Source organism: Erithacus rubecula, assembly GCF_903797595.1.
Source record: "Erithacus rubecula genome assembly, contig: scaffold_1231_arrow_ctg1, whole genome shotgun sequence".
Classification (NCBI taxonomy): domain Eukaryota; kingdom Metazoa; phylum Chordata; class Aves; order Passeriformes; family Muscicapidae; genus Erithacus; species Erithacus rubecula.
In genome coordinates, this window is record NW_027636170.1 from 1 (window position 1) to 13,954 (window position 13,954).

At 60.7% G+C, this 13,954-nt stretch overlaps 1 protein-coding gene across 1 annotated transcript; it reads left to right on the forward strand.

Annotated features, from left to right (window-relative positions):
* Positions 1-26: 26 nt before the first annotated feature.
* Positions 27-13,762, forward strand: LOC306815392 (fibrillin-2-like; the record flags this gene model as incomplete). Its single annotated transcript, XM_079331956.1, has 19 exons — positions 27-159; positions 425-475; positions 779-904; positions 1,475-1,702; positions 2,296-2,421; positions 2,731-2,859; positions 5,442-5,567; positions 6,737-6,862; positions 7,126-7,248; positions 7,455-7,580; positions 7,689-7,814; positions 8,991-9,113; positions 9,689-9,811; positions 10,676-10,801; positions 11,245-11,367; positions 11,608-11,730; positions 12,784-12,945; positions 13,362-13,430; positions 13,637-13,762. Coding segments are annotated over 19 exons (2,395 nt in total), but the record flags the coding sequence as incomplete, so codon positions are not given.
* Positions 13,763-13,954: the final 192 nt, after the last annotated feature.

A 13,954-nucleotide genomic window follows, 5' to 3' on the forward strand; every position in this document is an offset into this window, starting at 1 on the left:
TGAGCCCATCTGTCCCTGCAGACAGCATGAAGGGAACCTGCTGGCTCAACATCCAGGACGGGCGCTGCGAGGTCAACATCAACGGGGCCACGCTGAAATCCGAGTGCTGTGCCACCCTGGGGGCAGCCTGGGGCAGCCCCTGCGAGCGCTGCGAGATCGGTGAGGCTGTGCCTGGCTCTGGCATTCCCAGGGAAATGCTGGAGCTGTGCCAGGGCATGGGATGGAGATCAGGAACAGGGGGAAATCCCCAGAGGGTGGTGGGGCACTGACAGCGCTCTCAGGGATGGGTGGGGGGTTGGTGGGGTGGTGAGGAGGGTCAGGAGCTGGGCTGGGTGATGCTGTGGGTCCATCCCAGCTCTGGGTATTCCAAGATTCTGTGGGAAACCTGGAAGGGTTTCCTGGCTGACATCCCTGTCCCCTGCAGACACCGCCTGTCCCCGGGGCTACGCCCGCATGAAGGGCGTCACCTGTGAAGGTAAAGTGTTGCAGAATGGGAAACTGCTTTTCCTGGGAATGGGGTCATTGCTTCCTTGTTGCCCTCCTGCCTCCCTGAGTCTTGGGGGGGATCTCCTCTCTGGCCTTTGTCTGTCTGTGTGTCTGTCTGTGTGTCCGTGCCCAGATCCTGGCTCTGTTTGTGCCCCATTTTCATGGATAAATCACCACTTGAAGCCTGCTGGGCAATTCTCTGCTCCTCCCACCTCCTCTGGGAGCCCCTTGAGGCCCCACTGGCCGTGTCCCCCCCTGTGCCATCCCTGAGCTTGCCCCACTGTGCCCACAGACGTGAACGAGTGCGAGGTGTTCCCGGGCGTGTGCCCCAACGGGCGCTGTGTGAACTCGGCCGGCTCCTTCCGCTGCGAGTGCCCCGAGGGGCTGACCCTGGATGGCACTGCCAGGACCTGTGTGGGTAAGGGCACCTCCTCTACCCCCGTCCTGCCCCCCCAGCTGCTCCTTTCCCCAGCAGGAATTCTTGGGAATACCTGGAAGACTCACAAAACTTCGCAGCTGAAGCGGAGTTTTGTGTCCCCAAGCCCAGCTGGTGACACCATTGTCCTTCTTGGGTGGGTTCAGGAGTGACCAAATGACCTCAGGGGTTAAAGGTGTGGCCCAGCAGCCCTAAAACAGCTCCTGGGCACCCAGTGCCGAACTCCTGCCCTTTGCAGGGGCCACCTGTGCTTGCAGCAGTGTTGAAGGAAAGCCTGGATGTGGCACTCAGTGCCACGGTTGGGTGACAAGGTGATGTTGGGTCACCTGATGATCTCAAAGGTCTTTCCCAGCCTAAATTCTGAGATTCTGTGAGGATCCTTCCTCTGACCCTGCTGCCAGCAGTCCATGCTATGCAATCCCTCCCCAAAAACCACTTCCCTCATCCCCATGGAGGACAGCCCCCTGTCCAAAGCCAGCCCTGGCTGTCCCTCGAGCAGAGCCCGTGCGTGCGGGGGGCTCAGGGGGGCTCAGGGGTGCCGTGTCCCCCCAGACGTGCGGGTGGAGCAGTGCTACATGCGCTGGGACGAGGACGAGTGCACGGAGCCGCTGCCCGGCAAGTTCCGCATGGATCTGTGCTGCTGCTCCGTGGGCTCGGCCTGGGGCGCCGACTGCGAGGAGTGTCCCCGCCTGGGCTCCGCCGAGTTCAAGGCGCTGTGTCCCCGCGGGCCCGGCTTTGCCAACCGCGGCGATGTGCTCTCGGGGCGGCCCTTCTACAAAGGTGAGGGGACGGGGCTGGGCGGGGCTGGGCGGGGCTGGGCAGGGCTGGGTGGGGCTGGGCTGGGTGGGGCTGGGCTGGGCGGGGTGGGGCTGGGTGGGGCTGGGCAGGGTGGGGCTGGGCTGGGTGGGGCTGGGCTGGGTGGGGTTGGGTAGGGCTGGGTGGGGCTGGGCTGGGCTGAACGGGGCTGGACGGGGCTGGGCTGGGCTGAGCTGGATAGGGCGGGGCAGGGCTGGGCTGGGCTGGGCTGAACGGGGCTGGGCAGGGCTGGGCTGAGGCGGTTCGTGGGGACCCTCTTAACTGCATCCCTGTGATCCCCTCTGACCTGAGGGGGGGGTTCATGGGGATCCCCCTCACTCTATCCCTGCGATCCCCTCTCTGAGCTGGAGGGGTTTGTAGGGATCCCTTCACTGCATCCCTGTGATCCCCTCTGGGCTGAGGGGGTTCATGGGGATCCCCTCACTGTATCCCTGTGATCCCCACTCTGGGCTGGAGAGGAGGGGTTAATGGGGATCCCCTCACTGCATCCCTGTGCTCCCCTCTGAGCTGGAGGGGTTTGTGGGGACCCCCTCACTGCATCCCTGTGCTCCCCCCAGATGTGAACGAGTGCAAGGTGTTCTCGGGGCTCTGCACCCACGGCACCTGCAGGAACACCATCGGCAGCTTCAGGTGCATCTGCGGCAATGGATTTGCTCTGGATGCTGAGGAGAGGAACTGCACAGGTGAGGGACCCCCTCTGGGGTGATCCTGCTGCCTTGGGGGGCTCAGCAGGTCCCTAAATATTTAGGGGCAAGGGCAGGAGCATCAAGGCAGGATGGACTTTGGGGTTTGGAGCAGCCCAGATTGGGGATTCTGCCCCTGCCCACATGGGTGGGATTTAAGGTCCCTCCAACCCAAACCATGCTGGAATTCATGATCCCACCAGGCTCCTGGGGTGAAGGGCCAGCCCTGCCCCGTGGAACAGCCACCCAGGGGTGGGAATTCCTGGGTGTGGGGCCCTGTCCTGCCCCAGTGCCTGTGCTTGTCCCCAGACATCGACGAGTGCCGCATCTCCCCCGACCTGTGCGGCCACGGCTCCTGCCTCAACACCCCGGGCAGCTTCGAGTGCGAGTGCTTCGAGGGCTACGAGAGCGGCTTCATGATGATGAAGAACTGCATGGGTGAGTGGGGCAGGGCAGGGCCTGAACCAGGGCTGGGAGCTGCCGAGGGCCCCATAAAATGCTGTTTGTCCTGTTTAAAATGCTGTTTGTTGTGTGTAAAATGCTGTTTGTCGTGTTTAAAATGCTCTTTGTTGTGTTTAAAATGCTGTTTGTCGTGTGTAAAATGCTGTTTGTCGTATTTAAAATGCTCTTTGTTGTGTTTAAAATGCTGTTTATCGTATTTTAAATGCTCTGTGTTGTATTTAAAGTGGTCTTTATTGTATCCAAATGATGCAGCAGTTCACGGGTTGTGGGTGACAGAGCCCAGCCCGAGCCTTTTCAGCCCCAGCTGTGGTTTCATCTCAAAGTTCTTCTAGTTCTGGTTACAATGCATTAAATACTTTTCATTGTACAGCATCTTAAAACAATTAACACCTTGACTATCACCTATAGCCTGTCATTACTAGCATTACCATATTCCAGTTAAGATTCCAATCACCAAAAGTTAGTGTGTTACAGTTTAAGCCAGAAGTTGTCTTTCAGTTTTCTTGCAGTGGAAAATTATGAGATCCTTTCTCTACTTGCAACATGGCATTTTTGTTTGTCTGTAAAAATCTTATTATAAAAAAAAAAAATTATTATTTTTTTTTTAAATCTTTTGTTTGAGGTGGATTTATCCTTTGCTCTAAGTTATAAAATCCCTTCACAACTCTTGCTCTTTGCCTTCTTAGTTACCCAGCAATTGGCTCAGCAATTCTTCTACATCAAAACTTGCTTTCATTTCTATTCCCTCTTCAGATTCAACATTCAAAGATCTTTCTGTTATATCTGTGAGACCTTCCTGTCATGTCCTTATCCTTCCCAACAGGGCTGTGTCCCGTGGGCAGCTCCTGGGACAGGGCAGACCCCCAGATATTGCACAGATCAACCCCCCATGAGGGGTTCTGGGACCCCCCTGCCCCCCTCACTCTCAGTTCTGGGGGTCCCTTCACCTGAACATTTCACCCCCTTTGTCCTGGCACCAGCTCCTCCCGTCTGCACGAGGCTTGTTTTTATTCTGTCAGAGTCTCATCTGTTTTCAATTGAATAATTCTTGTTTGGAGCTTAAAAAAAATCCCATCAGTGACCTCAGCACCTCAGTTTGTCTCCAGCAGCTCAGCCAGACTCCTGCTGTCCTCTCATTCCTGGCATTCCATGTTTTATCCTCTGTCCAGCCAGACTCACTTGTCTCACTGACCTGCTCTCAATATTCTGCTTTGGCTTGGGCTTCCAAACCACTTCAAGCCATGATTCAACACCATTTATTTATTTTTCATGTTTTATTCTCTGTGCTGTTTAAAATAAATCACTGCCCTGGCAGGGGCTTTGTCTTTTCTGGACAATTTGTAGCTGGGTTTGCACAGCTCCCACTGACCATCCTCTCCCTCCTGCCCCATTTCTGGGACTCTGGGAATATCACAGTCCTCACCCATGACCTGATGTCTTCTTGCAGTAATCTGATTTCTAATCTTTATAGGAGGATATAAATTTCATTTGTTCTTTTCATTGTTCTTTTTTTAAATTTAATGCTCACTGTTACTTGTCCAATTCTGCTTCATCCTTTTTTTTTTTTTTCTGGGTGACAGGGAGCTGAGTCATCTCACCCCAAAGGGGGTGGTGATGTTTTGTCACTGCCTGTGGTCAGGAATTAACTTCTTCCCACCTTTGTTTGGCAGCAGAATTTGGCTTCAGCCTCCTGAGGGAGGAATTCTTTCCAGCCTGGGGCAGGGGACAGCACCAGCCTGGGATTCACCAGGAGCAGGCTCCCATTTTTTCATCCCATTTGCAGCTCTATCCCAGCCCTCTTTACCTGAAAACCTCGTCAGTGTTTTATCCAAGGGAGGGAAAATATCCCATTCTTCACTTCAAGGCTGGAGTCAGGAAAATAAACATGAGAGGAAAATGAGTTTTTTTAATATATCCGACCTCAGTCCCTTTCTCTGCTGTCGCTGAGGGCTCTTGGGTTCTGCTGAGGTCAAGGCATGAACTGGGATTTCCCAATGTTCAGATTCCAACCAGGAGAGCACTGGATCCAAGCCCTGAACTCCTGTGTGATAATCCCTGTGTGATAATCCCTGTGTGATAATCCCTGTGTGATATTCCCTGTGTGATATTCCCTGTTCTGGGATCCCAGCCCTGTTTTCCCTGCCCTGTTAACTGTCTGATATTCCATGTTCTGGGATCCCAGCCCTGCTTTCCCTGCCCTGTTAACGGTGTGATATTCCCTGTGTGATATTCCCTGTGTGATATTCCCCATTCTGGGATCCCAGCCCTGCTTTTCCTGCCCTGTTAACTCTGTGATAGTCCCTGTGTGATATTCCCTGTTCTGGGATCCCAGCCCTGTTTTCCCTGCCCTATTCCCTGTGTGATATTCCCTGTGTGATATTCCCCATTCTGGGATCCCAGCCCAGCTTTCCCTGCCCTGTTAACTGTCTGATATTCCATGTTCTGGGACCCCAGCCCTGCTTTCCCTGCCCTGTTAACTCTGTGCTCTCCCCGTTCTGGGATGCTCCTCCCTCGGAGAAGCCCCTGGGGGGACCAATCCCACCCATTTTCCCGTGCAGACATCAACGAGTGCGAGCGGGACCCGCTGCTGTGCCGGGGTGGGGTCTGCATGAACACCGAGGGCAGCTTCGAGTGCCTCTGCCCCCCGGGCCACGAGCTGACAGCCGAGGGACACACCTGCATTGGTGAGGGCACCGCAGGGAGATCCAGGGAGCTGCTGCAGGGCTCTGGGGGTCTGCTTCCCCTCCTGCGTGTGCCTTCCTGGGAAGGGGTGAAGGGTTGGAGCAGCCTGGGCTAAGGGAGGTGTCCCTGTCCCTGCCATGTCCCTTCTCCCTGTCCCTGTCCCTGCCATGTCCCTTCTCCCTGTTCCTTTTCCTCTGCCAGTCCCTGCCCCTGTTCCTGCTCCTGTTCCTGCTCCTGTATCTCTTTTCCCATTCCTGTCCCGGCCATGTCCCTTCTCCCTGTCCCTTTTCCCGTCCCAGTCCCTGCCCCTGTCCCTGCTCCTTTCCCTGCCTGTGTCCCTTTTCCCATCCCTGTCCCTTTTCCCATCCCTGTCCTGCTCCTGTCCCCATCCCTGTCCTTTTTCCCATCCCTGTCCCTTTTCCTGTCCCTGCCCTGCTCCTGCTCCCATCCCCATCCCGGTCCCTTTTCCCATCTTTGCCCCTGTCCCTGCTCCTTTCCCTGCCCTGCTCCTGTCCCCATCCCTGTCCCTTTTCCCATCCCTGTCCTGCTCCTGTCCCCATCCCTGTCCCTTTTCCCATCCCTGTCCTGCTCCTGTCCCCATCCCTGTCCCTTTTCCCATCCCTGTCCTGCTCCTGCTCCCATCCCATCCCTGTCCCTTTTCCCATCCCATCCCTGCCCCTTTTCCCATCCCATCCCTGTCCCTTTTCCCATCCCATCCCTGTCCCTTTTCCCATCCCTGTCCTGCTCCTGCTCCCATCCCATCCCTGTCCCTTTTCCCATCCCATCCCTGTCCCTTTTCCCATCCCTGCCCCTTTTCCCATCCCATCCCTGCCCCTTTTCCCATCCCATCCCTGCCCCTTTTCCCATCCCCATCCCTGCCCCTTTTCCCATCCCATCCCTGTCCCTTTTCCCATCCCCATCCCTGCCCCTTTTCCCATCCCTGCCCATGGATGATCCTTCAGCTCCCTCCACCCAAAGCTTTCAGTGTTTCCTTGCCAAGTGTGCCCAGCTCACCCAAGAGAAGGGGCCGAGCTCCTTCCCATGGTTTGGTTGCACTGGTGTCCGTGGCTGCTCCCTTTGAGCAGTTTGGACACCCAGGGGTGAGTGTCCTGAGGTGCCCAGGGGTTGTGCTGAGCAGGGCTGGCTGCTCCACGTGCTCTTGTCCCCTCAGACATCAACGAGTGCTCTCTCAGTGACAATCTGTGTCGCAACGGGCGCTGTGTCAATGTCATCGGCACCTACCAGTGCTCCTGCGACCCGGGGTTCCAGGCCACGCCCGACAGGCAGGGCTGTGTGGGTGAGTCCTGCTCCAAACCCTCCTGCCAGGACCTGGGGACAGCCCAGGACCCTCCTGGGCTCCTCAGGGTGAAGCAAAGGGGGAAGTGCTGGGTGAGCCGAGCCTGTGCTGCCGTCACTGGTGTGAGGGGTTTGGGATGAGCAGTGAGGTGTTTGCTCTCCTCTTCTCCCACCCAAAATTCTGCCTGGGCTCTGTGCAGGGCCAGGGGCTGGGCTGGCTCCCTGTGGGTCCCTCCCAGCTCAGGTGCCTGTGCTTGTCCCCAGACATCGACGAGTGCACCATCAGCAACGGGGGCTGTGACACGCACTGCTCCAACTCCGAGGGCAGCTACGAGTGCAGCTGCAGCGAGGGCTATGCCCTGATGCCAGACAAGAGGTCCTGTGCAGGTCAGTGCCACCTTGGCTCCTGCAGGTGCTGCCCAGGGCCCTCTGTATCCCCCACAACCGGCCCCAGGACGAGGGGTCTCGTATTTAAGTCCCTTCCAAAGGAAGGATTTTCCTGGGTGGATGATTCTGCTTTGCCATCCACTCACAATTTGGGATTTGCTGCTGTCCCCTGGTTTTCCAGCATTTCTCTGTATTCCTCTCTGCAGATATTGATGAGTGTGAGGACAACCCTGACATCTGTGACGGGGGGCAGTGCACCAACATCCCTGGCGAGTACCGCTGCCTCTGCTTCGACGGCTTCATGGCCTCCCTGGACATGAAGACCTGCATTGGTGAGCCCTGGCTGTGCCCTGGGTGTGGCCCATGGCCAGCTGTCCCACCCTGTCCCCAGAGCCACCCCTGGCTCCTCGGGGTGTGCCATGGTCAGTTCTGTCCTGCAGATGTGAACGAGTGCGACCTCAACCCCAACATCTGCCTGCACGGGGAGTGTGAGAACACCAAGGGCTCCTTCATCTGCCACTGCCAGCTGGGCTACTTCGTCAAGAAGGGGACCACAGGGTGCACAGGTGGGGGCTCAGCACACCTGGGGTGCACAGGTGGGGGCTCAGCACACCTGGGGTGCACAGCAGGGAGAATAGCACACCTGGGGTGCACAGGTGGGAGAATAGCACACCTGGGGTGCACAGGTGGAAGCTCAGCACACCTGGGGTGCACAGCAGGGAGAATAGCACACCTGGGGTGCACAGCTGGGAGCTCAGCACACCTGGAACCCGTGAGAAGGAGCAGGAACCCCCTCCCAGAGCAGCCCTGGGGACACCCCCGTGCTGGGTGCCCTGTGGGGGCTCTGTGGGGTGTGCAGTGTGCTGGGCAGGCACAGAGAGGCAGGAACCCACCTGTTCCCAGGTGGTGGCCAGGCCAGGACCCTGCCCTTGCTGAGCTCCTCAGCTCCAGGCTCCAAGCCCAGGCAGCCTCTCCTCCAAAGCCCTGGGAGCTCTGGGTGCCCAAACCCTGGAGCAGGACGGTGCCAGTGCTGCTGGGAGGGCTGAGCTGTGCCAGGCTGAGCTGTGCCAGGCTGAGCTGAGCCAGGCTGAGCTGTACCAGGCTGAGCTGAGCCAGGCTGAGCTGAGCCAGGCTGTGCTGGGAGGGCTGAGCTGTGCCAGGCTGAGCTGTGCCAGGCTGAGCTGAGCCAGGCTGAGCTGAGCCAGGCTGTGCTGGGAGGGCTGAGCTGTGCCAGGCTGAGCTGAGCCAGGCTGAGCTGAGCCAGGCTGTGCTGGGAGGGCTGAGCTGTGCCAGGCTGAGCTGTGCCAGGCTGAGCTGGGAGGGCTGAGCTGTGCCAGGCTGCGCTGTGCCAGGCTGAGCTGTGCCAGGCTGAGCTGTGCCAGGCTGAGCTGGGAGGGCTGAGCTGTGCCAGGCTGAGCTGAGCCAGGCTGAGCTGTACCAGGCTGAGCTGTGCCAGGCTGAGCTGTGCCAGGCTGAGCTGTGCCAGCCCTGCTGGGAGGGCTGAGCTGTGCCAGGCTGAGCTGGGAGGGCTGAGCTGTGCCAGGCTGAGCTGTGCCAGGCTGAGCTGGGAGGGCTGAGCTGTGCCAGGCTGTGCTGTGCCAGGCTGAGCTGTGCCAGGCTGAGCTGTGCCAGCCCTGCTGGGAGGGCTGAGCTGTACCAGGCTGAGCTGTACCAGGCTGAGCTGTGCCAGACTGAGCTGTGCCAGGCTGAGCTGTGCCAGCCCTGCTGTCCTTGCCCTGCAGACATTGATGAGTGTGAGATTGGGGCCCACAACTGTGACGTGCACGCCTCCTGCATCAACATCCCCGGCAGCTTCAAGTGCAAGTGCCGCTCGGGCTGGCTCGGGGACGGGCTCAAGTGCAATGGTGAGTGCCCAGGGGAGGAGCTCCTGCTCCAGCCTGCAGGACAGGAGCTCTGCAGGGACCTGCTGGCTCTGCTCTGATGGGAGGGGACAGTGAGGGGATCAGGCTCTGATCCCAGGGGATGAGAGGGAACAGCCTCACATGGCACCAGGGGAGGGTCAGGGTGGGTATTGAGGGAATCTTCATGGAATTGTCCAGCCCTGGCCCAGTCAGCATCCCTGGAGGGATTTAAAGCCATGCAGATGTGGCACTTGGGGACATGGTGAGTGGCTTAGCAGGGCCATAAAGGCTCCCAGGGATATGTTTGAGCTTCCAAGTGACTGGACAGTCTCCTGGGCCATTTGTGGGCCCCTGTAGCTGCTCAGGAAAAAGGCAAGAAAAGGTTTCCAGGCCAGGCTGGACAGGGCTGGGAGCAGCCTGGGCTAGTGGAAGGTGTCCCTGGGGATGGAACCTTCAGGTGCTCCCCACCCAATCCCCTCTGTGGCTCCATGATGAGCGACTGCAGCTCATCCAGGAGCCCGAGGTCATTCCAGACTGGCCAGGCCAGGCCCTGACAGGCTGTTGTTGTGCCTGCCCAGACCTGGATGAGTGTGCAACTGAGGAGCACAAGTGCAACCTGAACGCCAACTGTGTGAACACGCCGGGCTCGTACCGCTGCGCCTGCCGGGACGGCTTCAACGGGGACGGCTTCTCCTGCTCGGGTGAGCCCGGGGGCTCTGTGCCAGCCCCTCTGCTGGCTCTGAGCACTGGGGCTCTGTGACAGCCCCTCTGCTGGCTCTGAGCACTGGGGCTCTGTGACAGCCCCTCTGCTGGCTCTGAGCACTGGGGCTCTGAGCACTGGGGCTCTGTGCCAGCCCCTCTGCTGGCTCTGAGCACTGGGGCTCTGTGACAGCAGGGCTCTGTGACAGCAGGGCTCTGTGCCTCTGGGCTGGGGCTCTGAACCACTGGGGATCTGTGCCCCCAGCCCCTCTGTGCCCCCATCCCCTCTGTGCCCCCATCCCCTCTGTGCCCCCATCCCCCCTGTGCCCCCATCCCCTCTGTGCCCCCATCCCCTCTGTGCCCCCAGCCCCTCTGTGCCCCCAGCCCCTCTGTGCCCCCAGCCCCCCTGTGCCCCCATCCCCTCTGTGCCCCCATCCCCCCTGTGCCCCCAGCCCCTCTGTGCCCCCATCCCCCCTGTGCCCCCATCCCCTCTGTGCCCCCAGCCCCTTTTTGCCCCCATCCCCTCTGTGCCCCCATCCCCCCTGTGCCCCCATCCCCCCTGTGCCCCCATCCCCTCTGTGCTCCCAGCCCCTCTGTGCCCCCAGCCCCTCTGTGCCCCCATCCCCCCTGTGCCCCCAGCCCCTCTGTGCCCCCAGCCCCTCTGTGCCCCCAGCCCCTCTCAGTGCTCCATCCCTGCAGTTCCCCAAAGCACAGAGCACGCCCTGCTGTGTGCCAGACCCCTCCAGCCCCTCCTCACGGGTGTCTGGGGAGGCTGGGGGCTGTGGCAGCCTCCCAGCAGTGGGTGGGTGCTCTGGGGGTGCCCTGGGCTGGCTGAGGGCAGCCCCCAGCCCTGCCTGTCCCTGCAGACGTGGACGAGTGTGCAGACAACGTGAACCTGTGTGAGAACGGGCAGTGCCTGAACGCGCCCGGCGGGTACCGCTGCGAGTGCGAGATGGGCTTCAACCCCACCCAGGACAGCAGGGCCTGCCAGGGTGAGTGCCAGCCCTGAGCCCTCCTGGCCTTCTCTGTGCTCTGCTCTCCCCTCCTGGGCTGCACCAGCCACAGCCCAGCACCTGCTGGTGCATCCTGAGCTGCCTCCTCTGGTCCCCAACCTTCAGAGAGCTTGGGCTGAGCCTGGGTGCCTGCAGAATGGAAAACCAGGAGAGCAGGGCTGAGGGGAGAGGGTGGGAGAGGGTGAGTGGCCCAGCTCCTCCAGGAGAGTGTCTCAAATGGCACCAGCACCAGCCTGGGGTGGGTTGGTCACAGCTGGGCAGGAGGTGGGGGCAGGAACAGCTTGTCCTTGTCACAGCCTGTCCTGTCCCTCAGCCTGTCCTGTCCTGTCCCTCACCCTGTCCCAGCCTGTCCTGTCCCTCAGCCTGTCCTGTCCTGTCTCTCAGCCTGTCCCAGCCTATCCCCAGCTGTCCTTGTTTTGCAGACATTGATGAATGCACCTTCCAGAACATCTGTGTGTTTGGCACCTGCCAGAACCTGCCCGGGATGTTCCGCTGTGCCTGCGACGATGGATATGAGCTGGACAGGAGTGGGGGCAACTGCACAGGTCAGGGCTCCTGGCCCCTGCTCTGGGCTCTGCTCTGGGCTCTGCTCTGGGCTCTGCTGGCCCCTCCATGGCTGCCCAAACCAGCCCATCGTCCCTGGGATGTCTCTGCTGCTGGGAGTGGCACAGTGCAAGGGGGATCTTTGCCTCACCTGGGCTGGGGAAACACAGAGCTCAGGCTGGGCTGGGCTTTCCTGGCAGTGCTGCCCTTGATCTGCAGTGTCCATCTGTCCTTCCTTGCAGACATCAACGAGTGTGCAGACCCTGTGAACTGCATCAACGGGCTCTGCGTCAACACCCCCGGCAGCTACCTGTGCAACTGCCCCCAGGACTTTGAGCTGAACCCCACTGGGGTGGGCTGTGTGGGTGAGTGCCACCTCCCTCCCACCCACCCTGGGCTGCTTCTTGCTGCTCCTGTGTGGCTGGAGCTGGACACAGCCAGGGTGGTTGTCCCTGCCTGCCTGTGCTGTCCCCCGTGGGTTTAACCCTGCAGAACCCACGTGTTAGTCAGTGAGTCTGGGGTCTCTCTGAATTCCTGGAGGTCCTAGAACCTCTCACCCACGTCCTGTTGGGTGTGCCCCACCTCGTGTCACTGTCACCACTGTGGGTGCCCCTCCAGGGCAGCATTCCTGGAGCTTTCATTGCAGCTTTTATTTCCTGGCAGTGCCCAGGGCTGGGCTGGACAGGGCTTGGAGCAGCCTGGGACTGTGCAAGGTGTCCCTGCCCACGGCCAGGGTGATCCTTCAGCTCCCTTCACCCCAAAGCATTTGGGGTTCCCTGATCCCACACAGCTCCCAGCACAGAGCCCCAGCAACCCCCAGCCTTTCCTTACCCTGGAGGATCTCCCACTCCTTTGCAGCCCATGGCAGGGTGTGGGAAGGGGTCACCTTTAATCCCCCTTCCCTCCCAACCCCAAACCATCCCAGAACTGCACGATCACAGCCCTGCTGCAGGCAGGAGGTGCCCAGGGGGCTGTGCCCAGGGGGGCTGTGCCCAGGGGGGCAGGCTGTGCCCAGGGGGGCTGGCTGTGCCCAGGGGGCTGTGCCCAGGGGGGCAGGCTGTGCCCAGGGGGGCTGGCTGTGCCCTGGGGCTGTGCCCAGGGGGGCAGGCTGTGCCCAGGGGGGCTGGCTGTGCCCAGGGGGCTGTGCCCAGGGGTCTGTGCCCAGGGGGCTGTGCCCTGGGGGTCTGGCTGTGCCCAGGGGGGCTGTGCCCAGGGGGCTGTGCCCAGGGGGTCTGTCTGTGCCCAGGGGGGCTGTGCCCAGGGGGTCTGTGCCCTGGGGGTCTGTCTGTGCTCAGGGGGGCTGTGACCAGGGGGCTGTGCCCTGGGGGTCTGGCTGTGCCCAGGGGGGCAGGCTGTGCCCAGGGGGGCTGGCTGTGCCCAGGGGGGTGGCTATGCCCAGCAGCCCTGTCTCTGTGCAGATACCCGGGTGGGGAATTGCTTCCTGGACACGCAGGACCGGGGGGACGGGGGCATCTCCTGCAGCGCCGAGATCGGCGTGGGCGTCACCAGAGCCTCCTGCTGCTGCTCCCTGGGCAGGGCCTGGGGCAACCCCTGCGAGCTCTGCCCTCCTGCCAACACCAGTGAGTGGGGAGAGCTGGCATGGGCAGGGGAGAGGGGCAGGGATGGTTCCCAGGGCATCCTCACCCCAGGCTGGAGGGGCTGAGCTCGGCATGTGCTGCTCCATCAGGGCAGGACAGGGGTGGGATGGGCTGGGGGAGGCCTGGCTGTTGTGTCTGGGGGGTCCAGGCTGGGATCCTTCATTCCCAAGGCAGGGAAGGGGAGGGAATGTGGGATAATCCCACTTGGAGGGAGGGCAGGTGATGGGAATGGAGCTGCTGCATCTGAGCCCTGGCCACGTCCTCATGGGCTGGTCCTGCTGGGATTCTCCTCATGGGTTTTTCCTGCTGGGATTCTCCTCATGGGATTTTCCTGCTGGGATTCTCCTGCTCTCCCCACCCCTCCTGGCTCTCATTCCCCTCCCTGCCTCTCTCCACAGCTGAGTACAAGACCTTGTGCCCTGGGGGAGAAGGATTCCGGCCCAACCCCATCACTGTCATCCTGGAGGGTGAGTGATCCCTGTTCCCATGTCCCCTCCCCAGGGATGGGTGCTGGGGACACTGTGGGGACACTGTGGGGACACTGTGCCACGGCCCTGGGCTGCTGGGTGCCCACTGACCACCACTGGTGGGCACAAAGTGTGGCCATGATGCAGAGCAGGGCTGGGCAGAGTGGCACAGGCAGTGACAATGTCCCTCTGCTGTCCCTCCTCAGACATTGATGAGTGCCAGGAGCTGCCAGGGCTGTGCCAGGGCGGGAATTGTGTCAACACCTTTGGCAGCTTCCAGTGTGAGTGTCCCCTGGGCTACTACCTGAACGAGGACACCCGGATCTGTGAAGGTGACAGGGCTGGGACAGGGGCTGGCACCTGCTCCAGGGACAGGGACAGGGGCTGGCACCTGCTCCAGGGGCTGGGACAGGGCTGGCACCTGCCCCAAGGGCTGGGACAGGGGGTGGCACCTGCCCCAAGGGCTGGGACAGGGCTGGCACCTGTTCCAGGGGCTGGGACAGGGGTGGCACCTGCCCCAAGGG